The sequence below is a fragment of the Nycticebus coucang genome, chromosome 24, assembly GCF_027406575.1.
Source record: "Nycticebus coucang isolate mNycCou1 chromosome 24, mNycCou1.pri, whole genome shotgun sequence".
NCBI lineage: Eukaryota > Metazoa > Chordata > Mammalia > Primates > Lorisidae > Nycticebus > Nycticebus coucang.
In genome coordinates, this window is record NC_069803.1 from 18,401,626 (window position 1) to 18,428,824 (window position 27,199).

General features: G+C 37.8%; 1 protein-coding gene across 4 annotated transcripts in view; it reads left to right on the forward strand.

The window, feature by feature from the left end:
- The window catches only part of MICU3 (mitochondrial calcium uptake family member 3), a 97,159-nt gene that overhangs the window by 16,938 nt on the left and 53,022 nt on the right, over positions 1–27,199 (forward strand). For all 4 annotated transcript variants that reach the window (XM_053578732.1, XM_053578733.1, XM_053578734.1 and 1 more), the window contains exon 2: positions 25,454–25,607. In XM_053578732.1, coding sequence (XP_053434707.1) covers positions 25,454–25,607 — 154 coding nt within the window. The remainder of the gene's footprint in view (positions 1–25,453; positions 25,608–27,199) is intronic.

Consider the following 27,199-nt stretch of genomic DNA (forward strand, 5'->3'; position numbering starts at 1 on the left):
ATGGTTTCATGCACAGAAACATTGCGATGGTTCTGTGTTTGGGAGATAGAGAAGAACTTTTTCCATTTCTGTGAATATCTGCCTTTTTATCTTTTTTCATAGGTAACTATGAATATTTCGAACTGGAAATATTTCAGACTTTTTGTTAGATGATGAAACAAAACCTCTTTCGTTTCGTTACTCTTCAAGTATAAAACCTTGAGCACTAAGTGAAAGACACACTAATTATGCCTTTTAAAATGTTTATTTCCCATATGAGATACGGTATTTTAAAAGGTTCAGTCTGGGCAAAAAAAAAAAAAAATAAAAGAAATAAAAGGTTCAGACTTAGTGCTCTGCAGCTACCTCTGTGACAATGACTAAGTCATCTGACCTTTCAGAGACATCCTTTCTTCATCTGTCCCACGTCGTAGGTCGAATCTGTAGGTCCGTGTCAACTATTCAGTTCTTTTATTTATTTATTTATTTATTTTTTATTAAATCATAGCTGTGTACATTAGTATGATCATGGGGCACCATACACTTGGTTCATAGACCGTTTGACACATTTTCATCACACTAGTTAACATAGCTTTCGTGGTATTCAGTTCTTTAATCTTAAAATTGCTTCACTGTTTCCGATATTTGCTTATTACTAGTATTTACTTTAAAGTTTTTCCTGTCCTTTAATCCTCTCTAAACTTAGGTTTATATTAGTGTTATACATTTCTTCCCAGATACTGCCTTTTTGGCTTTCATTCCTGTTAAATTCAAGTGACACTTTAGTTCTTCCAGAAAATAAAATGCCATGTTATAGGACTAAACTGCCAGAAACTAAATAATACCTGATTTTTAAAACTTTTTCATTCTTTTTGTTCAGTGATGATATCTGCTGGTGAAATATTGAACTTTTATAAAATTTTAGACCTTTTAATCATTCTTGCATTTTTCTTATACTCTCATATGTAAGTTATTTTTGTCAAATTTAAAAGGTATAGAAAATTATATATTCCACCATTCAGTACACATAATTGTTAACATTTTGACATACTCATTTGTATTCTTTTTCAGAAATATAAACTCAGATACCTAAGTATGTTGTATTTTTTAATAGCAATAGACCTTTAATACTGACCTTTATTTTTTTTAAAGCAGTTTTACGTTCACAGCAAAATTTGAGCAGAAAATACAGAGCGCCTGTATGCCCCATCCCTGCTATGCTTTGTCACCCATGTAGCAATATCTTGCACTAGAATGGTACATGTGTTTCCATTGATGGACCTGCATGGATGCAGCATTATTACCCAGATTCTATATACATTAGGATCCACTCTTAGTGTTGGACATTCTGTGGGTTTTGACAAATGTATAAATGTATCCACTAGTACATTATTATGCAGAATTATTAACTATTTACAGGGGATTAGCTGCTTAGAAGCGGTCAAAATTCAAAAGAATACTCTAGGGCCAAGGAAAAGTACCCTAGGAAGGAACAAACGTGAAGGGAAGCCCTTCCCCAAGGCAGGTTTTGGGCCTAGTTAGAAAAGGTGTGTTTATGCTAGAGCTTCCCACAGTTTCTGGGCTGAGAGCAACGGACAGTGAAACACAGGCTGGAACTGGCAGCCTAGAAGTCTCCTGCCGGGGTGCCCTTGGCCCAGGGCTGGCAGGCAGGGACTCATGGGCCAGAACTGGCATACAGAAGACTCCCACTGGGAGGCAGGCGGTCCAAGGCTGGCTGGTCAGCAGGGAACCTCTAGCTTGGACTAACAAGTAAGAACTTCCCCCAACACACACGTACTGGTGTACAGGAGGGCCGAGGATTCTAGGACTGATCTTAATTGCTGCTTTTTCTTTGTTCATAAACAATCCTAAAGAGAGGATCCACAGTGAAATCTTCAAATAATCAATTCTTCTAGATAGTAATTGCCAACTAGATGAGGACGACCTGCCAGGACTTTTTGAATACTGTGTGAGTGAGTAGAGAAAAAGGGCAGTTGCTCTGTGGCTGGTGTTATGAACTGAAAATCTGTGTCCTCCCCAACTTGACGTTAACCATCAGTGTAGCTGTGTTTGGAGATGGGGACTCTAAGGAAGTAATTTATTTATTTTATTATTAATTTCTTTTATTGTTTGGGATTCATTGAGGGTACAAAGAATTAGGTTAAACTGATTGCATGTATTAGATAAAGTCCCTCTTATAATTGGGTCCCACCCCCCACAAAGGCTTGCCATACACTGTGAACCCCCCAGCCCCCTCACTTTTCCCCTCTCCCTGCACCCTCATTCCCCACCCCACCCTTGTATTAGCTCATCTACTGCCTTCATATTAGGATTGAGTACATTGGATTCTTGCTTCTCCATTCTTGTGATGCTTTACTAAGAAGAAGGTATTCCACCTCTATCCAGGTTAATACAGGAGATGTAAAGTCTCCATCTTTTTTAGTGGCTAAATAGTATTCAGTGGTATACATGTACCACAGCTTGTTAATCCATTCTTGGTCTTAACGCTGTTTCCACATTTTGGTGATTGTAAATTGAGCTGTGATGAACAGACAAGCGCAAATACAGCAGACCATATAACTCACAGGACAGGTGAGTGAGAGTTAAGGTTTGAACACTCTAAGAAACACCTGTAACAGCTTGGTAATGTAACACCTTGGTGATAAGGCATGGGGAAGGGATTCGGCTGTCAACACGAGAGCACGGAGATGAGAACATCAGTGCTTGGCAGTCTCCACAGCTGGGGTGCAAAACAGCCACAGGGCCGCGTCTGTAAGGAGCTGCAGGAGAGGTCAGTCTAGGGTCATCCATTCTCCTTCTGCCGCGGACTCACTTAGTCTAACTCTTTTGCTTCTCCTGCTCATAGGGCGTCTGCCTGGCACCCTTCTACGAAGACTGCTAAGATTCATTCTCTTACTAAGACTGTTTCTCTGCCTTGAAGACTGTGTCTCTCTCTTTCTCTCTCCTGCTTAGGCAAATTGCCCTCCAGCACCTAAGGGGAGTTGATCCCGAGCAAGGTAGCACAACGGTCTGCATCCGGACAATTAGATAGGCTGGGGCTGCAGACCTGGCCAGTCCCGGCCCCGACATGCAAATGTTCTTATGATGAAAGGATTTTTTTCTTCTGCCCAGATGCCCAGTAATGGGATTGTAAGATCAAATGGGAGGTCTAATTTGAGTTCTTTGAGGATTCTCCATAGTTCCTTCCAAAAAGGCTATATTAGTTTGCAGTCCCGCTAGCAGTATAAAAGTGTTCCCTTCTCTCCATATCCACACCAGCATCTGCAGCTTTGAGACTTTGTGATATGGGCCATTCTCACTGGAGTTAAGTGATAGCTCAGCCTAGTTTTGATTTGCATGTCTCTGATGATTAGGGATGATAAGCATTTTTTTATTTGTTTGTTAGCCATTTGTCTGTCTTTAGAGAATGTTTTATTCATGTCTTTTGCCCAGTGATATATGGGATTGTTGGGTTGTTTTTTTTTTTTTTTTTTGGTGATAAATTTGAGTTCGCTATAGATCCTAGTTATCAAGCTTTTGTCCAATTCATAATATGAAAATATCTTTTCCCATTCTGAAGTTGTCTATTCACTTTGGTTGTTTCCTTAGCTGGGCAGAAGCTTTTCAGCTTCTGTTCCTTTTGTTTATTTTTGTTGTCGTTGCAATTGCCACGGAAGTCTCCTTCATAAAATCTTGTCCCAGGCCTTTATCTTCAAGTGTTTTCCCCACACTTTCTTCGAGGATTTTTATTGTTTCATGCCTTAGGTTTAAATCTTTTATCCATCTTGAATCATATTTGAAAGATGTGGATCCAGTTTCAGTCTTTTACACGTGCTTATCCTGTTCTCCCAACACCATTTATTGAATAGAGATTCTTTTCCCCAGTGTATGTTCTTGTTTGGTTTATCAAAGATCAGGTGGCTGTAAGAAGCTAGTTTCTTCTCACAGTTTTCTATTTGGTTCCAAACGTCAGTGTCTCTGTTTTTGTGCCGATACCATGCTGTTTGATCACTATGGCCTTGTAGTATAGCTGAGAGTTTGGTAGGGTGATACCCCAGCTTTTTTTATTACTAAGAATTCCCTTAGCTATATGGGGTTTCTTCTGGTTCCATACAAAATGAAGAATTATTTTTTCTAAATCTTGAAAGTTTGGTGATGGCATTTTAATGGGGATTGCATTGAGTCTGTAGATTGCTTTGGGAGATAGAGACATTTTAACAATGTTGATTCTTCCCAGTTATGAGCATGGTATATTCTTCTGTTTGTTAATATCTTCTGCTATTTCTTTTCTTAGGGTTTCATAATTTTCTTTGTAGAGATACTTTGCCTCTTTTGTTAGTTATATGCCTAGGTATTTCATTTTCTTTGAAGACATTGTGAATGGGATTGTGTCCTTGATCATCTTTTCATCTTGGCTGTTATTGGCATATACAAAGGCTTCTGACTTGTGGACATTGATTTTATATCCTGAGACATTGCTGTATTTTTTGATCACTTCCAGGAGTCTTGTGGTTGAGTCTTTGGGGTTCTCTAAGTATAATGTCACATCTTTGGCAAAGAATGAGAGTTTGACCTCCTCTGCCCCTTTTGGATGCCCTTTATTTCCTTCCTTTGCCTGATTGTATTGTCTAAAACTTCCAGCATTATGTTGAATAGTAGTGGCCAACCTTGTCTGGTTCCAGTTCTAAGTGGAAAAGCTTTCAGTTTTACTCCATTCAGTATAATATTAGCTGTGGGTTTGTCATAGATGGCTTCAATCAGATTAAGAAATGTGCAACTTATGCCTATATTCTTAAGTGTTCAAATTAGAAAAGGATACTGAATTTTATCAAATGCTTTTTCTACATCTGTTGAGAGGATCATATGGTCTTTGTTTTTGCTTCTGTTGATATGGTGAATTATTTTTATAGACTTGTGCATGTTAAATCAACCTTGTATCCTTGAGATGAAACCTACTTGATTGTGATGAATGTTTTGTTTGTTTTTTTTTAATGTGTAGCTGTAAATCTATTGGCCAAGATTTTATTGAGAATTTTTGCATCTATATTTGTTAGTGAAATTTGTCTGAAGTTCTCCTTTTTAATTGGATCTTTTCCTGTTTTTGGTATCAGGGTGATGTTTGCTTTGTAGAACGTTTTGGGGAAGATTTCTTCTCAATTTTTTAGAATAATTTCTACCGTATGGGTATAAGCTCTTTGTTGAAGATTTGATAGAATTCTGGTGTGAAGCCATCTGAACCAGGGCATTTTTTGTTGGGAGATTTTTTATTGTTTCTTTGATCTTAGTTCTTGAAATTGGTTGGTTCAAGAGATCTAATTTTTTCGTGGTTAAGTCTAGACAGAGGGTGTGATTCCAGATATTGATCCATTTCCTTCACATTGTCAAATTTCTGGGCATAGAATTTCTTGTAGTACTCAGAGATGATGTCTTGTTTCTCTGTGGCATCTGTTATTTCCCCTTTATCATTTCTGATTGAGGTTATTAGAGATTTTAATCTGCCCAGAAGTTTATGGATTTTATTTTTTTTCCCCCTAAAACCAACTTTTTTAGCTGGATGTTGTGGCGGGCGCCTGTAGTCCCAGCTACTAGGGAGGCTGAGGCAAGAGAATTGCTTATGCCCAAGAGTTTGAGGTTGCTGTGAGCTGTGACATCACAGCACTCTACCGAGCGCGACACAGTCAGATTCTGTCTCAGAAAACACTGAATGATTCTTTTCTTTTCAATTTCATTAATCTCTGATTTAATTTTAGTTATTTCATTTCTTCTTTTTCCAGTTTGATAACATGGTTCATGAATTTGTTGATGCACTCTCTTTCTGTTTTTCAAATGTAGGCATCTAATGCGATAAATTTCCCTCTTAAGACTGTTTTTGTTGTATCCCACAGGTTCTGGTAATTTGTGTCTTCATTGTTGTTATGATTAAGGAATTTGACGATTTCCTCTTTTAACTCTTCCTGAACCCAATTATCATTCAGCATAAGGTTGTTAATTTCCAAGTCTTTGTGTGGGGATGGAATGTTTTTGTTAGAGTTGAGTTCCACATTTATTGCCTTGAGGTCTGAGAAGATACAAGGTATAATTTCTATTTTAATTTTGCTGATTTTTTATTTGTATCCTAGGGTCTGATCTATTTTGGAGTATGTACCTCATGAGAAAAATGTTGTATAGTGTGTTAGCTTTGATACGGTGTGTTCTGTATGTGTCTATTAATCCCATTTGTTCTAGGGTCACATACAAGTCCTTTGTATCTTTGTTTAGTTTCTGTTTAGAGGATTTGTCCATATCTGTCAGAGGGGTGTTAAATTCCCTAGCTGTTATGGTGTTATGGGATATCATATTGCTCAGACCCTTTAAGGTCTGTTTCATAAATCTGGGAGCATTTAAGTTGGGTGCACAAATATTTAAAATTGAAATGTCTTCTTGTTGTATTGTTCCTTTCACCGTATAAAGTGTCCATCTTTTTTTTTTTTTTTTTTTGAGACAGAGTCTCACTATGGCGCCCTTGGTGAGTGCCATGGCAATATAGCTCACAGCAACCTCCAACTCTTGGGCTTAAGCGATTCTCTTGCCTCAGCCTCCCAAGTTACTGGGACTACAGGCATCTACCACAACGTCTGGCTATTTTTTGTTGCAGTTGTCATTGTTTAGCTGGCCCAGGCTGGGTTCAGACCTGCCTCAGTGTATATGGTTGGTGCCATAACCACTGTGCTACAGGCGCTGAGCCTAAAACGTTCATGTTTGTCATTCTTAACTTTAGTTGCTTTAAATCTGCTTGTATCTGAAAATAAGATTGCACCCCTCCTTTCTTCTGATTTCCATTTGCTTAAAATACTGTTTTCCATCCCTTAACCCTGAGTCTTAATTTGTTCTAGGTGTGTTTGCTGAAGACAGCACATGGATGGCTCGTGCTTTTTTTCCAATCAGTCATCCTGTACCTCTTCAGTGGTGAATTCAGTCCATTGACACTTATTTAGAAAATTGATAAATGTGGTGGAGTTCTGTTCATCTTACTTTGTGAAAGTCCATTGTGTACTTTTATCCTTTGTGCCATTGTGAAAGCCAAGTTTTAACCTTTAGCTTCTGGGTGTTTACTTTGCTGGTGATCTACGTAAAGGTTCAGTTTAGAGAACGGGTCTAAGTATTTCCTGCAGAGCTGGTCTTGTTGTGGAGAATTTCCTCAGTGTTTGTATGTCTGCAAAATATTTGATTTATCAATTTTGAAGCTTAGCATGATACAGAATTCTGGACTGAAAATTGTTTTGTTTAAGAATGTTGAAGGTGAATGACCATGCTCTTCTGGCTTGGAAGGTTTCAGTTGAAAAGTCTGCTGTCATCCTAATGGCTCAGCCCCTGTAGGTCAGTTGGTGCTCACTCCTAGATGCTTCCAGAATTTTTTCTTTCATCCTGACTTTGGACAGGCTCATTACAATGTGTCTTAGAGAAGCTCTGTTTGAGTTGAGATGACCCGGGGTTCGATATCCATCTGAAAGGAGAGTGTTGAGATCTTTAGTAAAACGTGGGAAATTTTCCTTATGGTGGTCTCCAGTAGGGCTTCCAGTCCTTTGGGACAATCTTCTTCCCCTTCAGGAATCCCTATTATTCATAAGTTTCTATACTTCACGGAGTCTCATAGTTCTCTAAGCACCTGTCCTGCTTTCTCTCTCTTCTTTTATGCATCTTTAACTACCGGGGTTAACTTGAAAACTTTATCCTCTAGCTCTGAGGCTCTTTCTTCTCCATGGTCGAACCTATTTTTGATACTTTCTACTGCATCTTTACATTCCCTGATTTTCTCCTTCATTTCCTTAAGCTCTGCCATATCCTTTCTATATTCTATGTATCTCTCATCTGACTTTTGGTTCTATCTTTCCATTTTCTTATGCATTATTTTTATTGTCTTTATTATCTACATTTGAAATTCCCTTTCTGTCAAATCCATTAATTCTTTATAGGTGGAGTTGGTCCCTGGGGGCATTTACTCTGTTTTTGGTTTTCATGTTGCCCACATTTTTCTGTTGGTTCCTCCTCATGTGTTCTTTCTTCTTGTTTACCTCCTCGTTCTTCTTTTTTCCTTCTTCCTCCTTTGCTTCAAATGACCTTGTCTCAGAGCTCAGGTCTTTTTTTTTTTTTTTTATTGTTAAATCATAGTACTGCAATGTGCTGGTTTCATATACAATCTGAAATATTCTCATCAAACTGTTCAATGTAGCCTTCATGGCATTTTCTTAGTTATTGTATGTAGACATTTGTATTCTGCCTTTAGTAAGTTTCACCTGTACCCATTCTAAGATGCACCGTAGGTGTGGCCTAACTTCCCCCATCCCTCCCCTTCCTTGGCCCTTTCCTCGTAGTCTTGTGCTATAGTTGGGTTGTAGCCTTCATGTGAAAGCTATAATTTAGCTTCATTGAAGTGGCCTCAGCCTGAGCAAAGCCAAATAAACACAAGTCCTTGCTCTTTATGATAGTATGTTGCAATGTGTCGCTGGGACACCAGGTGGTGCTGTTTTTTTTTTTTTTTGTAGAGACAGAGTCTCACTTTATGGCCCTCGGTAGAGTGCCGTGGCCTCACACAGCTCACAGCAACCTCCAACTCCTGGGCTTAAGCGATTCTCTTGCCTCAGCCTCCCGAGTAGCTGGGACTACAGGCGCCCGCCACAACGCCCAGCTATTTTTTGGTTGCAGTCCAGCCAGGGCCGGGTTTGAACCCGCCACCCTCGGTATATGGAGCCGGCGCCTTACCGACTGAGCCACAGCCAGCAACCTCTATGGTTCTTATTCCAAACTTAATTGCCTTCTGTGATGTCTTGATTGTTTCCTCAGTTTGCAGGCCCTGCCCTTTGGATTTTAAAGCTCACAAGAATCCTTCAAGGGCAGGTCTCACAGTGCGGCCTGACTCCAGTTCCCGTAGGGCACAAGAGTCTCTCAGCCTGTCCCAAGAGTGGACTTCTGATCCCAGCAGGCAGAATTAAGATGCTGTGCTTTAGGCCCCTGCTAAGACCTTCCACAACCTTCCCACAATGTCAGCCCCCTGGCCAGGGCAACCTGCCCTGTATGGTTGCTGAATACTGTTCAAGTCCTCCCACTCTCCCAAGATTTCTACTCAATGCACAGCTTCCGCCAACAACTGAACACTCCAGAAAGGCTTCTCCCCATCCCAGACCTCCCTGGGGGACCAACTGATCCCAGTCTGTTGCAATCATTTGCCTAATTCATCATATTTACACCACTGTGGATCATACCCTGTATCCAGCTCACCACCTCTGCACTGTGCAACCTGAGCTACAACTCTGGTAAGGTCCGGGCAGGTACAGCTGGGTTCTCTCTTTTTCCCCCAGTCATTCTAGAATCGCTCAGCTGAACGATCCTTCTGGTCCACCAGCTTGCTATTTAAGGAAATAATTAAGTTTAAATGAGGTCCAAGGACTCCAGAGAGTTCTTTCCCATGCTCTCTTTCTCTTATTTCTTCCCTCTATCACCCAGTGTGCAAAGGAAAGGCCTTGGAAGACATAGCAAGAAGGCAGCTGTCTACAAGCTAGAAGAGAGCCCTCACCAGAAACAAACAAAGCTGCACTTTGATTTTAGATTTCTAGCCTTCATAACTGAGAAAGAAAATTTACATTGTTTAAGCCATCTCATCTATGGTATTTTGTTATGGTAACCCAAACTGGCTGTTAGGTAAATTTGAGGTGATTTATTTAGAGAAAAATAATTCAAGCTATTAAAATGTATTGTATTCCTTTTAGTTGCCATTTAGAAAAACTATCTTGGAGTCATCATATAGCCAGTGACTCCATGCATAGCTAGAGATTTTGTCATGAAGGGCCAGCCATCGCTGTCAAGAAAGAAACAGAATACTACATTGTATGATGCTTGGGGCTGAACCAGAAAGACGGAGAGAATGGTGTTAGATCATGAGATAGATGGGAGCCACAAGGAAATGCCAGGAAGTTAGAATAGTGTTATCACCATGAACATGTTTAGAGAACATCCAACTTAGCATGCCACAGAGGCACTTGATACTTCATAAACTTGGGGCATGGAGCTAAGTAACCAAAGACTATTTCTGGACCCAGTTGATCGAGTGGATTTTATGGGCCAAAGGAGAAGGAAAGGGGTCTTCATTCAGTTTCCATTTAATCTTCACAATTTGTAGGATTAGTGTTGTCTGTTTTATGGTTGAGAATGCTGAAGTTCACAGAGATTAGGTATTTTTCACAAAGTTACTTTCTTAGGAAATAGCAAAGCTGGCTTTTGAACATAAGCCCAAAAGATTGCAAAACCCGTGTACTTTTATTCCAATATACTATGTTGTGTAATATGAGACAACACTGGACTGGATGTCATAACGCCCCAGTTCTGGTCCCAGGCTCATTTGCTGTTGTCCAACCCTCATGAAGACCTTTGTAGGCTAAGTTAAGTTTTGTACAAATGAGCTGTTAGTACATGTTCTGCTTGCATTTTTAAAAAATGATATGCCATTTTAGAATTACTTTTTATATCTTTACATATATCCATTCCTATAAAACAAGAACTTTTTAAACCCATTTTTGTATAGCTTGCTTTTTTCACTTAACTGTGTATTTTGTGAATCTTATTATAGTATCACCTCTAGATCAACTATATGCTCTTGAATGGTCTTTAATGGTTTAACAAACTATTCCATCGATGCACCATAATTTATTTAGCCTTTAATGGTCTTACAAACTATTCCATTGATATACCATAATTTATTTAGCCATTGTCCTGCTGATGAAAATTATGATTGTTTATATTTTTCACTGTTAGAAACGAGCTACAGCGAACAAACAGGGAACTAAGATGCAGATGTCAAATTGTTGGGTTCATAGGTTTTAAATTTTAATAGAAATGTCAATTTTCTTTCAAAGTGGTTGCCCCAAGATATACTTCTACATATCATAAATAATGAACAATTTTATTACAAATGAGGTATCCCTGAGTATTGTTTAACTGTGACTCTTATGAAGGACTTATGTGGCTTTTTAAAAAATCTAGTATAAGAGTTGCTTTTTCACTGAGAGATTTTAACCCTGTTATACTTATTGTGACTGAAAACTTGTTTGCATTTATTTTTGCTGTATTATGTGGGCATGTATAATTTCCTTATACCCGACATTGATTTGGTCCTGATTTCTTGTCATTGCTCTCCCTCTAGTGGTTTGAAAGTTATGCATCCTATTTCTAGTCTTCAATTTGTTACATACAGATTTAACAGTTCATAATAAATATACATCTGAAACTGGAGGATAAATCACTGTCCTAAAAGACAGTTCAATAAACATGTTCTGCTCTATTGCCTTCCCTACCCTACATTTTTCTGAAGTCAACTATGGTGTATCAGATATGGACTGATAATTATTGACTTTTTAAATGTTAATGCTTTAATTTTTAAAGGAATCATTTTTTAACAATTATAGTAAGCCGTGTAACTACATTCACTCACTCATTTATTTAGCAAATATTTAGAGCCCACTGTAGGCCAGAAACTATTCTAGGTACTGGAGAAATTGAAATTTACCAAGTAAACTAAAATTCCTACCTTCATGGAATTTATATTATTATGGAATAGTAGAGATGTGAACTTTAGATTTTTCAGTATATTTATAATATTTAAAGGCTAGGTGAGATCATCAAGGGAGTAACTATAGATTTAAGAAAGGAAAGTAGGTCTAAGGATTGGTCCTAGGGCACTATGTAGACAGAAGTACTAGTAAAAATACAAAAAAGAAACTACCAGAGGAGGTAAGAAGAAAACTAGGAGAGTGAGAGTTTGAGAAAATAAAATAAATTATTTAAAAAAAAATAAATTATTTAAAATAAAATTATTAAAAAAAAAATAAATAAATTATTTTAAAAAATAAATAATAAATAAATTATTTAAAAAATAAATTATTTAAAAAAAAATTATCAACTTTGTCAAATGCTATAAGACGAAACCTGAGAATTGATCTTTGGATTTAGTAACAAGGAGGTGATTGATGACCCTGACAAGCAGTTTTAGTGGTGGGGTGGGGGGTAACCTGCTGGAGTAAGTGCCCTGTTAAAGGCAGGAGAGAAATGTCAGGGAGGAGGACAAAGGTAGCGAAAGGGAGAAGTGAGACAGGGAGATGGGAGGAATAGCAACCTGTATGCCTGGTGAAGAGAAGTACTCAGCAGAGGAGGAAAAAGTAGAGAGGTTGGCACACAAGAGAGGTATTACTACAGCAGAGACCTTGATTATGCAAGAAAAGATGAGATCTGCAGGTGGAACCACAATGCTACGCTGCCTCCTTTGAAAGATCCTGTCACTTGTATCATCTTCCTATCAGATGATGAGATGATAAATGTGCAAGTACCTTATAAACTTCTAAAGAACCCTATAAAGGAAACTACTGTAACAAAAGAAACTTTGTTTTATCGATACATCATATTTATATGTTATTTGTGGGATACATGTGGTATTTTCATACGTGCATACAATGTGTAATGGTGAAATCAGGGTATTCAGTGTGTCCATCACCTCAAACATTTGCCATTTCTGTGTTGAGAGCATTTCACATCTTCTCATCTAGCTGTTTTGAAATAAACAGTATGTTATTGTTGACTACCGTCACCTTACTGTGCTATCAAACACTAGAACTTATTCCTTCTAACTGTATGTTTGTCCCCATTAACCAACCTTTCTTAATTCCCCCAACCCCTCAGCTGTCCTTCCCAGCCTCTGGTAACTGTCATTCTGCATGTAGAGACTTTAAATGGTCAATTGCTTTATCTAGCAACTTTTTTTTTTAATTTGATCTCAGCCAGGGAAATATTATTGGCATGTCTTCTTCAGCTGTGTGCATTTTCATAAAGACACATTTACTAAGCATCAAAACATTTTACCTGGAGTACTTTGGGATTTTCCCACACTGGGAATTTGACGTTTAACCTTTCGACCACCCAGCAAACAAAGAAAATGTTACCTCTTTTATCTTCTTAGGTGCTTTTAAATAACCCTGAAGCCCTATGAGAAAGCCAAATGTAATATTTCATGAATCTTTTTTAGCTACTTGAATAGAATCTCTTGCAAGTCCCATAAGATTCTTGAACAGATAATATAAAATAAAAATGCAAATTTAAAAGATTATTTGCTCTTTAATGTCTCATAAAAATGGTGCTACTGTTGCCAACATCCAGTAGGTTCTGAGTGCTCAGTTTTCTACATGAAATCAAATACATCTTTACTCACTTTTTATTTTAAAAATTTAATATTCATTTTATTTAATATAAAACGTGTTCTAATAAAACTAATAAGGATGAATAATCTAAATAGTTTTTACTTTTTCTTTCATTCTTCATTCTCGTTTCTCTATTTGTTGATTGGTAAAAGGTGATGGATTATGCAGTGTTTAGATAATTGATAGAATTGTTTCAAGTTACCTCTTTAGGATATTATCAGCTTGTAGGCATCAGTTTCTCTAATTGTCAAGTAGTGAATCCTTTATATGGCATTTAATCTTGCCTCCCTGGGAAAACCAGACCCTGCCACAGAGAAAATTTTCAAATTGCTGACCTGAAGTAACAGGAGACGGTGCCTTGGCAGTGAACCCTCACTTTCTGTTATTCATGGGAAGGATAATGGTGTACTCGGTTGCCTCAAGGCCCTTGGTTTTACTATCTTAAGAAGTAACATATAAGTACTAGCTGCATACAAGGCCTGCGTTTGGAAATTCCACAATGCAATTTCTATTTCTTTTGGAAAAATGAAGTAAATTTAAAAAAATTGTAACTTTTATCATTTCTGCCACTTGTTAAGCTTGTCATTTTAGTTCTGTCAGCATGACTAAGAGGATCCTCTCAGTTACTCAGAAATGATCATTACTTATTTTTCGGAATAAATTATGTACGTTATTTCATTTCCACATTCATTCTCCATTTTTATAAGTAGGCAAACTAAGATTAAAGACCTAGATTATAGCTTACAAATTCTCAAAACAGAAGAAATAGCATTTTCTAGAGCTAAATGTTTTTAGCAAATGTGAAAAGAGTGAAGTAATTCCTATAAAATAATTTCCTAGGAAGTTATTTTAAGGTATAATTAAGGTATAATTTTCTAGAAGGAATAATAGGAGAAGGAAAATTTAAGTTCGCTTCTCCCTTTAGATTTCTGTGATATCTTTTTACCATGTGGCCTCACACAAATAAGGTAATTCATTTGCCAACTGTGAGGTCTACGCATGTGCAGTTTTCAACAGGAGGTTTGCAAGATCTTTTTTACTTGAAAAATTTCATTTCTTCAACACAATTTGCTGTATCTAAAAATGCTGCAGTGATACCTTACCTTAAACTTACAATGTCTATATTCCTATTCTGTGAAAAAAAAATAGCACTATAAAAATTTTAACATATTTAGTTATAATATGCCATTATGCAGGCAAGAAAGTATAACTGTTCCCTTTAGTAGGTAGTGTTTATCAAAACCATGCACGTGTAGTTTCATTATTTTAAATTTTGGCACTGATATTTTATTTTCAGAGTGAATTTCACTGTGTTAATGAAAGAAAATCTATATGTACACATGTATTTGCAGGGAATTTTATATATTTTTTTCTGTTACTTAGATTTAGAGTTTTTAGTTATTTTGTTGGATAGTGTGAGTGTAGCGATCTGCCACCAACTTTAGTTTAGGAATAACTCAGGCGTATAGTTAAAGAGAAATTTAAAGACCACAATCTTGTTACCTGTAGATGGTTGACTTAATTTTTTATAAACAAAACTATAATAGAGAGTAATAGTAATTACTGTTCAATCTCTAGGCGTGTGGAGGTGAAGCGGAAAGCATCTGCTTACCCTCAGCGTCTCTCCACAGTCAGGAAAGAGAACCAGACCAAAATGTTTCCATCACCTCACTGACGTGTTTTGTGAAAAGGTTAGCGATATAGGAGCATTTTGGCAAATTTGGAAATCAAAGCCAGGGAGAGTGCAGGCGTGAATAACATTAAATTTCTAGCCAGTGGTGGCTGTATCTAAGCATTTGGACAGAAAAACACCGTCTGCAGAGAAGAGAAGTGTGTGGACTGTCAGCCTACGTGAAGCACAGCAGTGTAGTGTTCCCTGAGAAATCAGTGATGGGGTTTCAAAGCGTTACCTCCCATGAGCCTTTTAACCTACAGATGTGGTTTATTTCGGACATGAGTCCTTCCAAGGTCTTTCTTAAACTTACATATGATTCTTCTGTTTTTCTCCATAGTCCTTTGTATCCCACAGTCCTGGATGTTACTAATCCGGAGTTGGTGTGAGAGAGACTGCAAGCTGTTGACCTTCATTTCTTTTTTGGCTTCACAATAGTTAGTGTGTATGTGCCCAGCCCCTCTTCGTTTTCCAGTGTTCCTTGCTCTTAAATGTGGCCATGTGAATGAGTTTCCCTCATTTGAAGGTGAGCAGAAGCAATTCATAGCATTTTTAGACCTGGCTTATAGAAGCTTCTCACGTGAACTTTTTCCTGCCTTTCCTTCCTGCTTCCCTTGGTTGGTAAAGACAGTCGTGGGCCTGGGTTTCTGCAGGGCTCCTGATCCCACCCCAACCTCAGCGCTAGCATGTTTTACACACTTCTGGCCTGTTTGAGCCATTACATTTGAGGAATGTAACCCACTTTATCCATGGAAATGATTAATTGGTAAAGGCTTTGATCATTTCACAAGGAGGTGATTGTTTTTGATGAAGGGGAGTTAACTTTGTCAGCTTGACTGGTCTCTTATATTCATCTAACTGCCTGCCTATAAGTTCAGCCTCAGCACAGACACCAAGACCTACAAGAGAGTATAGGGATAGCTCCAGGTGAAAGGCCAGTTGGCTGTTTGGACAAGGTTAGTGTAAGTGACCCCTGTGAATAAGCCCCAGTCTTATATCCCAATCCCCTACTGTTGGATTCCTACTTTATAAGGTCACTTGAAAGACCCTAGTGACCTTACGCCAGTTCCTTGGGGACTAAGTTTCTTTTTGAACCCGTATTCCTCTTGACTTGATTGACTTATCTCTTCTTTATGTAGTGAACTCAGCCAATTTGCGTGAACCTCTGGGTATCATGTCATTCCTGGCTGAGATCCACCGTCTGGGTTTTGTACCTGGTTCAGGATTGTGCCAAGTGAATCGTAGGCTACACCTCCCACACCTTTCTTTCCTGTTCCGGCTTCTCCTTCCCTCCACTGCTGCCCCCTCCTGTAAGCTTCTGAGGACCCCTCCTTCATTCCCACCAAATTTGAACTTCTTCTAAGTCGTATTTATGTTTGCCTTTTTCTCCAACAACAACCAACCTTCTCTTATGTTAGAACTCTACCTATTCTCCTCTTTCCGGCCTTTCCTACAGCATATACTGATTAAATTCTCACCAGATATACTGACCATTTGACCTTATTATTCTCGTCCTCAAAACTTAGAAGAATTTGTGAATTCTATTAAACCTATTACAGAAGCAAAAATTATTCTTTGCTGTAGAAAAGAATGGATAGTTTATGACTGAAAGAAACCAACTGAAAGGTTATGCAGCTACTAACATTGTTTTACTTTAAATTTTTAAAGTAGATTTTAAAGTACATAGAAATTTCTTTAAAAATCTAAACACCAGGGCGGTGCCTGTGGCTCGGTGAGCAGGGCGCCGGCCCCATATACCGAGGGTGGCGGGTTCAAACCCAGCCGCGGCCAAACTGCAACAACAACAAAAAAAAAATAGCCGGGCATTGTGGCGGGTGCCTGTAGTCCCAGCTACTCGGGAGGCTGAGGCAGGAGAATCGCCTAAGCCCAGGAGTTGGAGGTTGCTGTGAGCTGTGTGACGCCATGGCACTCTACTGAGGGCCATAAAGTGACACTCTGTTTCTACAAAAAAAAAAAATCTAAACACCAAAAAAAGAAAAAAGATCAAAATATGCAATTTCTGTATGTTGTGATCACTTGTGAGGAGTGCTTGAGAATTGAGTGTTCTGTACTTCAAGTTGCTTTTGCCTGCATCTCTGCTTAATAACAACTTGTTGTTTTTGTTATGAAAATAATAAAATGAAAAATAAAGTTCATAAGCTTTCTTGCAAACGATAATCAACATTAGTTTTAATGTTGATATGTTTTAACAACTTTTATGTATAAGGTAAAACACCCGTAAGTTACAATGTGGTGCCTTTCTCACTAAAGCTTAGATTTGCTTTCACTATCTTAGCCTGAAGGTTTGGAATTGGAAACCTTTCTTCCATTTGACCAAGACTCAGAATACCTTTGGTTGCTTATTATCCAGTCCCAGTTATCTTTTCATTGATGAGAATTCATTTATTCATGAAGTAAACATTTACTGAGCCCCTTACATATGGGGCACTCCTTTAATCACTGGGACTGTATAAGTAAGAACTGACTGCTCTTCTCAAGGAATTCACGATTAATGACAGAGACAAATCAATAACCAGGAAACTGCAACCCGGTGTGGACGGGGGAAAGCAGGACCAATGATACCTAAAGGAAATAACAAGGATTGACCCGAGGTGCAGTGTTGGCTTTCAGGGAAGCTGTGGTCGGTTGCTAAGATATGTTATAGCAAGGGATGTGATTTATTTAGGATTGATTAAGAACAGTAGTTTATATAGTAAAGAGAGTGTGGCAGCAGAAGTGTTCTGCCAGGTGGCCTTCCTGAGCATCTGGATAAAAGAATCACATATTCCATTTTATATGGAGCAAGGATTTATCTCCTTGGCAATAAGTGGAAAGGTACCATGATCTACAGAAAAATCTCAAAGTTAAGCAGGGAAATTAAGTAGATCGAAAATATTCCTGGCTCGGCACCCTTGCTCAGTGGTTAGGGCATTAGCCACGTGCACCCGGGCTGGTGGGTTTGAACCTGGGCTGGTAAACAACAATGACAACAATGACAAAAAATAGCCGGGTGTTGTGGCGGGTGCTGATAGTCTTAGCTACTTGGGAGGCTGAGGCAAGAGAATCACTTAAGCCCAAGAGTTGGAGGTTGCTGTGAGCTGTGACGTAACAGCACTCTACAGGGGGTGACATAGTGAGACTCTGTCTCAAAAAAAAAAAAGAAAGGAAGGAAATACTCCTGAAACTAGCTGTAGCTCAGAGACCAGTGCAGGTAACAGAGCTCATTCCAAGCACAGATGGAAATTAGACTTAACTCTTATTTCTATCAACAGGTTAGACATAGACTTCCGTCAGTATTACTTAGTTGATTTCCTGATGTTGTAGCAGTAAATAACCATTGATCGTGTTGATAACTAAGACAGCTCTGTGACAGGGTCTAAGCAGAAGCATTGAAGAGAGCTACTAAGTAGCAGCCTGACACCAAGCCCTGGGACTGTGGGTAAGCACGCACTGCAGTGCCAGGGGAACCTCTCAAGTTATCAGGAAGATTTCTCATCCACAGGCTGACAGGTTGGAACTGTACTAAAATTGGGAGATAAAGGAAGGGTTGATTTGGAACGGTACTAAAACTGGGAGATAAAGGAAGGGTTGATTTGGAATGGTACTAAAACTGGGAGATAAAGGAAGGGTTGATTTCTAAGGGTCAGGGGTAGATCAGGAGCTCAGTTTCTGTTTCCAGAACAGGACTGGCAACACCCAAATCTCTGGCCTCTAGCTTTGAACAGGGTTGGTTCCAGAGGCTGGTAGAAAAGAATTCAAGGAACAAATAATATTAATTATATTTAATCTCTAAGAATTTTTTAAAAGAGCACATTTTAAAAATTGGTGATAAGTATAGATGACCTCCATGACTCAATCTCTTACTTGCAACCTCATAAAGTCTGTGTTTCCGTCTTCCTAGATTTAAAAGCTGCTTCAGTAGGTTTGCTGATAATACCAAAAAGACATCCAAACAAAGTCCGGGGTACACCCTTATAACAGGCTTTTTTAAAGAGGCATCTCCAGGACAGATGGAGCGTGAAAACTTTGTGTTGTGTGTGATTTGGAAAGCTGATTTCTCGGAAGCTGAGCTAGTTCCGTCTTTAGTTCGTCTGTGCTGCTTCTGTCCTCCGGCTTACGTGGTATTTCACCTTGTAGCCATTGTAAGCGGAAGGATTTTCTCTTTCCTGTTTCCTAACAGTTACTCCCCAAATACGTGCTTTTTGGTTTGACTGTCATCTAGAGAAATGAAGAATTTCCCGGTCTCTTCCTGCAGGTCACAAATGGTCTCCTCATTTTTGGAAGGCTTTTTGTAAAGCACATAATATGGAATTGACAATAATGATTTTTATTTTAGGAGTTAATACTTTAACAACTAAATGAAAATAACTGTTAAGTGTATTTCAGCTTTCAGGGTAGCATTCCCCATTGGTCTTTGATACATTATAATACTTACTGATGAGTTTCTATTGTATTGGCAATTTGAGATGCAAAATGACCATTTACTGAAATAAATAATACATATTAATAAAAGATGTTTAGAGATGTTTAGGTTGAATTTAGGCCTTAGAAATTGACTTTTAAAAGATATATTGAATTTAGGTGAGCAGAAAAGGTATTTAAAATAAAGTAGAGCAACTGGTGAACACAGGTGTGTCTGTATTAACCTGCTCCTTGTAATATAAGGATTATATCCCTGATCACAGAATCACAGATTCAGTGTGCTTAAGAAAAGGGGCTGTATTTGTTTTTTAAAAGGCCCAGAACATTAACATGATACAAGATTATTGTCATTTGTCGGCAGGGGAGCCTGAGGAGAGGATTAGTAAACTGGCTTGATATCATCTTCCATCTTTCCTTATTGGTGGTGGTTTCTGAGTGTTCATAATAGTGATGTTAAAACTCCAGAGGGTTTAGATTTTTTAAACCTTGGGAAGTTCACAAGTAAATATACAAGGTGTAAGCTCCTTCTTGATGATCTGTTGGCTGCCGCTACCCCTTTGCTGAGAGGTTCCAGCAGGTCAGGTATGCTTGGCAGAGAGATCTAAACCAGCCCCCTCTATGCTGTGAAGTTTAACTTGGTTGGAATCGTATCATAGTAAAAAAAAGATCGAAGTCTTCATGTTGTGCCATCAGAACATTAACTCAGAAAATAACCTGTTGATAAACTATGGAGAAATAAATATATGGACTCTTGAAAGTTTTGAAAGTAGCAAGGCGTATGCAGGGAAAACTTGATTGAACCAAATTTATTTACTTGGATTACCCCTAAAACAGTTTTAGGGGCAAATTATTTTATATGGACTAATTTCATAATTAATTCATTTGCATAAAACAGACATATTCAAAGTATCTGTCGAATGAATGAATAGGTTTGCTTTGTTTCAGTTAATGTTAGCTATTCATCTTAGAAACTATACATGGTTAAGTGATAATATAATAGAGGTTTTGCCCAGTACAGTTTGAATTTTTTTTTTTTTTATTAAATCATAGCTGTGTACATTGATATGATGATGGGACATCATTCACTAGCTTTACAGACCGTTTACCAAGTTTCACATATACCCTTGTAAGATGCACTGCTGGTGTAATCCCACCAATCCCCTTCCTTCTACCCACCTCCCCCCTCCCTCCCCTCCCTTTCCTCCTTCCCCCTATTCTTAGGTTGTAACTGGGTTATAGCTTTCATGTGCAAACCCTAAATTAGTTTCATAGTAGGGCTGAGTACATTAGGTACTTTTTCTTCCATTCTTGAGGTACTTTACTAAGAAGAATATGTTCCAGCTCCATCCATGTAAACATGAAAGAGGTAAAGTCTCCATCTTTCTTTAAGGCTGCATAATATTCCATGGTGTACATGTACCACACTTTATTTTGTTTGTGGATTTCTGTTTATACATCTTGCCTCACACATTTTAAAGTTTTGTTTGGAGACTGATATTTATGTTTCTATTTTGGCAAAAAAGTGAAGAAACAAGCGGACTAAATGATCTCTAAGGATCATTCTAACTCTAACTCTCTGTTCAGTGAACAAAGGAGACAGGTAAATACCCATTCTTGATATAAGGTAGATGATAATATTCAAAACCAGTAGCAAAAATTGCTTCTACTGGCATTTCATTAGAAGCATTTCTTCAAAGCAGGGACTAAGTCAAGAATGCTTAATATTATACTGATAAGATTCAACAACATTGTACAGACCCAGACCTCCAATAATTGAAGCAATGAGAGTGTGGTACGTACTGAAAAAGGAAAGCTACAACTGTCACTATTTTGAAATAACTTTTGATTATCTACATAGAAGATTTGAGAAAAAAGTATTAGAATAAATGAATATAATAAGGTGATTGGACATAAAACAAATATACTAAAGTTAATAGCTCTCCCATACATTGGAAATAACCAATTGAAAATATAATAGGAATAAAAAATCCTATTTCCAGAAACTTTAAAATGTTGGAACTTATATGAATAAAGCTGCCAAACTTTAGCAAAAGACACAGTTGGAGACTTGAATAAATAGATATCTGTGTTTCTGTGCTATAAAAAAATCCGTATTGTGAGACTGTCAAGTTTTGCTAAATTAGACCAAAATCCAGTGTCATTCCAAACAAAATACCAATAGGATTTTAAAAATTGAATTTGTCATATTGATTTCAAAGTTTATCTAGAAAAGAAAGTAACATATTAATCATCACAAATATGTTTTTAAAAGATTGACAGTATGAAAGAGTCTTGCTTTACATAGTGTCAAAACATACCCAAAAGGTATAGTAATTAAAACACTACGGCGTTTGAGTAGAATGAGACAAATGCGTCGGTAGAAGAGAATAAAGAATTTTAAAATGGACCCGAGGATTGGTTTCTTGTTCTGCTTTCCATCCCATCCCATTCTCCAACCACGTGGACCCCGTCCTCCTTTTCGATGTGAGTAGGCTGTTCTGAGATTGGGCCAGTGTGCTGGGAAGTCCTGGGGAATCGTCCTTCCCCCTTTACCAGCTCACGTCTCATTTGGGCAGCACCAGTGTGTGTTACTAGACCGTGTGACTTATTCAGCTGAAGTGAGCAGAGACGATGGAGGAAGCAACAAGTTCAAGGACCAGGATCAGGTTGTCTCTTTTGTACATAAATCCTCCCCTTTAGGATATAATATTTTGGGGGTTTTTTTGGGGGGGGGGGTGTTGAATCTCATTTCTTTTTTTTTTATTAAATCATAGCTGTATACATTGATATGATCATGGGGCATCATTCACTAGCATCACAGACCGTTTGGGGCACAGACCATTCATTTCTCAACCTCTCCCAGACCTCCTTTTGAAGTAGTGCTAAACGGACCTGTGGGCACCGTTGCTATGGCAACAAGCAGTGGGATTCCTACAGTGGAGTTTTAATGAAAATCTTTAACTTTCCGTGGTGAAAATGTCTTCTTATACCCTTACACAGGTGGGTAAAGAAGGCAAACTGTTCTATAGTTCTGCTTATTTTCTCACTGCAGTATAGAATGGATCAGAGGCAAAAATCACAGGCCATTACTGTAAAGCTATAGGGAAGTAGTAATGAGTGCTTGAACAAAGTCGTGACAGTGGGTGGATGTGAGAAAAGAGGCTTTGTTAATTGATTAAAGAGGAGGAGGAGTTGTCTGCATTAGCTCATAGAAGATGGATCAAGTTCCTAGCTGTGGTGGTCAGGCAAGTTTGGCAAGCTGGAGCAATTGCTAGACTTTGCTTAGGAAGGAAAGTCCGATGAGAAAGCACAGCCACCTCCAGAGCAGTGAGGGCAGCAGGAGGTGGAGGCAGAGGTCACAGACCATGTCCGTGTTAGGTCAGAGCCAAGTAATTTTCAGAGTGTAGCTTCAGATTGTGATGCGGAAACAGTGGGAATTTGGGGCTGAGTGGTCCTGCATTAAATTCACTGGAGACAAATCGTGGTTGATTAGAGTCACCTAGGCCCAGGGGAATGGCCTCACAAGAAAAAGGCAAAAACGGAAACTGACTACACGCAAAATTTGTTGCTCTGTCCTGAGTGGAAGGAAAGAACCCTGGAGTGGGTGTATGCCAGGAGACTAAGTTGGTGTGTTACATTATTACTGTTGAGCTGTTCAGTGTTCCCTGTCTCACCCATGAGCTTCCTAATACCCAGGTGTTAGGAGACGGAGGTGGTGTGTCTGATCTCTGAGCTCTGTCCAGGAGAGCGTTGCCCATTTTTACTGTTGACCTGTTCAGTGTCCGTGTCTCACCCATGAGCTTCCTAATACCCATATGTTAGTGACTTGCCAATACCTGGGTTTTATCGTTTATTAATATACAGCTGAGCCAGCTTGCCTTTGGTACAAGTGGCTTTATGTTTCTAACACTTCATCTTCTCTGTCTTTTGTTTCCTTTATGAATCTTCTAAAACCATTTGTTTTCTGTCGAGTAACCCCCAGTCTGGCATTCAGAAATCATTATTAAGTTGCCAGTATCTTACCTACACATTTCCTGAATGCAAATCCTTTGCTCCAAGAAGACCATTACTATCTTTCAAAAATGCTGTGTAAATCTAGAATGTTGGTATCTTTTCCTGATATTACAATTTATATTTTCTTCTTCCTGAAGATTTCTTACTAACCTCAACCTATAGCACTTTTTTTCTATTTACTTGCACTTGACTCGTTAGCTTTCCCTGTGTTTGCACATTTTGTCTGTTCAACTGGTATTTGCCCGTTCAACTGGTATTTGCCCTTCTGTATAGATTGTATGTCCCTTAAAGGCAGAGGACCATGTCTTTCATTTCTTATACGTGCCATTAAAAAATGAGAAGTAAAACTTTCTTTTGGTTTTTATTTGACTACTTGTATAATGTTTGGAAAAGTCATAGTCTTCAGAATGGTAGAAAAGGTTAATCATTCACCTAGCTTTTTATTTAACAAAATATAACTTAGAAATAAAAAATGTAGTCTCCTTGCTGAAGGTTCATACGGATTGTGTTATTATCACTTCTCAACTTATTAGGTATGTAAATAATTTTAATAGTTTGTGTATACTCTGCATTCTGACTTAATAGGCAGAGTGGAAACAGTAAGGATAATAAGCTTGTTGCCTTGAACAATTTTTTCTAATACAAATTTTTATGAAATACATGAAAATGTAATTTATGTATTGTTGATAGTCATGTAAATTGCTGTGAACTCCCCATGGGCAGTTTCATAGTATATACAAAAAGGTTTTGTTTGACCAATTAATTTTACTCCTAAGAATTTAGTCCAAGGATCTATTTGTGGATATTTCCAAACATTTTCAAGCTGATTATCATATCATTGTTTTGTACAAAAAAAGATTAAGAATCACCTGAACATCCAACCTTGTGGAACTGTTTGTTTCTGTTATGCTGCAACATTTACTGTGCAACATACACAGTTACTAACAAAGTGATCTTCTCCTGGAATGGTGATGCAAGGAAGTGGCCCTGAAGTATTAAATTTAAAAAGATCAGACTACTGAATAATATGTATGATATAATCTCATTTTTGCCACAAAGAAAACCAAACAATTCTAGCCATAATTTTAAAAATTCTATGTTCCATTTATATGCCATGACTACTAGAATATTTAGTGACATAGGAAAATGGCCCTGAAATATTTATAAGTAAAAAAGATCAGGTTATTGACCAGCATGTATGGTAAAATCCCATTTTATTTTGCCACAACTTTATTTTATTAACAAAACCCTAACCCTAAACTTTGTTTATATATAAAATTTTAAAACGTCTATATTGTAAATTGTACGTAATAGGTACATAATAGGTGTGCATTACTTTTATGATCAGAAAAAAATCCTTAATTAAAAAACAAATTTGCTATTGTTACTTAAGAGGGAAAATAAATACAAGGAAAATTATCTACAAGGAAAGGTCTTAAAATGAAGGAAAAAAGACTCCCCCAATACACATACTCACCTTCTGATTCTATTACTAATAATTTTAGGAGACTCCCACTGTAGGCAAAATTCAGAATCACCATTGATGGTGTCTGTACTGTAGTGACCGAGAATTAGCAGTTGCCATTCTAATCTAAGCAGTACCGCTGAATGGTTTGACGTCACCGTAAATGCTACTTCATTGGACATCACAGCAGCCTATCGTAGGTTCTGCTGTCTTTCTTATGGAATTTAGTGAATGGACTTCTACTCAAAAAATAAAGTGTGGGGCAGGCAGTCTTCAGTGTCGATGTTTCTAAAGATATCACTGATTCCATAATTTCATGTTTTCTAAAACTGAAACTTATGAAACAAACTAAAAAAAAAAAAAATCACAAGTTCTTCCAAGTGCCAGTTTAAAACCTTCAATCCTTTAACGATATTCATCATAGGATCTTTTGAACATTAGTTCATTTATTTATGGATAAATATATTAGTGAATATTTTATTTATAAAATGATTAAAGTTCTTGAGATAATCATAATTATTAATGATTGATTTATGATTTTTATAGTTACGATAAATTATTTATAAAATGATTAAGGTTCTTGAGGAGGCAGGAATTTACACTTTAAAAATAATGAAAAGCATTTACCTTCTTAAAGGAGGTGATATCTCACAAGGCCAAATCTGTTTGCTCTCTCAACTTTAGGTTGCTCTTGGCGGGACAGACATTGAAGACTTAGACCTCTATGCTACGTCTCGGGAGAGGCGATTCCGTTTATTTGCTTCTATAGAATGTGAAGGGCAGTTGTTCATGACTCCATATGATTTTATTTTGGCTGTTACAACAGATGAGCCCAAGTGTAAGTATACTTTTAAAATTATCTTAACAATTGAATAAATTTTTTTTCTTAGCTTTATTTATTTTTATTTTTTTCCTTAATTTTTATTAAATCATAACTGTATACAGTTATGGGGTACAATATGATGATTTGGTGTACTATGTGGAATGCTTAAATCAACCTAATTAATATAACCATCATCTCACTTATCTTTGTGGTAAGACATTTATAATACACTTGGTTGTTTTGAAACGTACCTTTGTGTTGTGTACGTTAGGTGAGATCTCGCCAGACACCCTCCCTCCGCTCGCCCACCCCTCTCCCTCCCCTTTCCTCTTTCTTTCTGGACTATCTTTATGTTTTAATTTGTAAAAATACGGAACAGTGTAAGTTTTTTTAGAACAACTAATTGAGTAACATCATATTTCAAAAGATACGTGTGTGAAGCTGTACTATCGTACCAGCCTAGTGTTTCCTGTAGGCTCTTACTCATATCTCTTCTCTTTTCAGTAACTTTTTATTGCTGTATGCTTCTCCGTATATCAAACTTAAACACCACCTTACTTTTGATATTCTTTATAAAAGATTCATATTGTGCCTATTCATTTTCATGTCCATAAACAGAGAATTCAGAGCACTAGCTTTGATGTTAGCCCTGGGCAGCAAGTCTACCAGCATCTTTTCTGTGTTTGTCATGGATTTTGCAGTGTAAATATAGCTTAATTATTTCTTAACTTTCCACGTATTCGAGCAGTGGTTCGCACACGTTAGAGCATTATGTACACATTCTCGAACATCTCTTGATATCTGACTTAATAGAAGACAACTAGATTTTCGTTCGCTTTTGTGTTCCATCTATTACAATATGTTGTTTTCCATGAAGTATATGAAGAAAATGTACCTTCCAGATACAGGTAGTAAGAACAAGGAAGCATACTTTAATAGCCTTTTCAGATAACTATATGTATTTTTCTTTGATACTGGATCACGACTTGGCCAGTAGTAGTTCAAGGTTCAAAAGCCTGTAAAGATAGTGGTGAAAGTGTAATTAATATGAGGGGTTGCTGGCTGGCTTAACTGGATGGATGGAGGTATGGACCAGGTTTAAAGAGAAAAGTCCAAACTGTAATTTTGGACATGATGTATTTGAAATGCCTTGGATATGTAAAGGAAGATGCAGTTGGATCTGTTTCTTTTTTCTTTTCTTCTTTTAGGGACAAAGTTTCACTTTTATCCCTCGGTTGTCATCAACTCCAGGGCTTAGGCGATTCTTTTGCCTCAGCCTCTCAAGTAGCTGGGACTACAGGCCGCCCCCCCTCCCCCCAACGCCTGGCTATCTTTTGGTTGTAGTTGTCATTGTTGTTTGGCAGGCCTTAGGCCCGGTTCAAACCCACCAGCTCCAGTGTATGTGGCCGCTGAGCTACAGGCGCCTAGCCTGGATCTGTTCTTAAACATTATTTCAGTTCAATGAAAGGTAATTCACTAAAAATCATTGTACCAAATAATCAGTTGCTTAACTAATATCTGCTTCAAACTGTCACACAATAAATACTTTATAAAACTTGATTCAAGATGGATAAAGGACTTACATTTAAGTCATGAAATGATAAAAA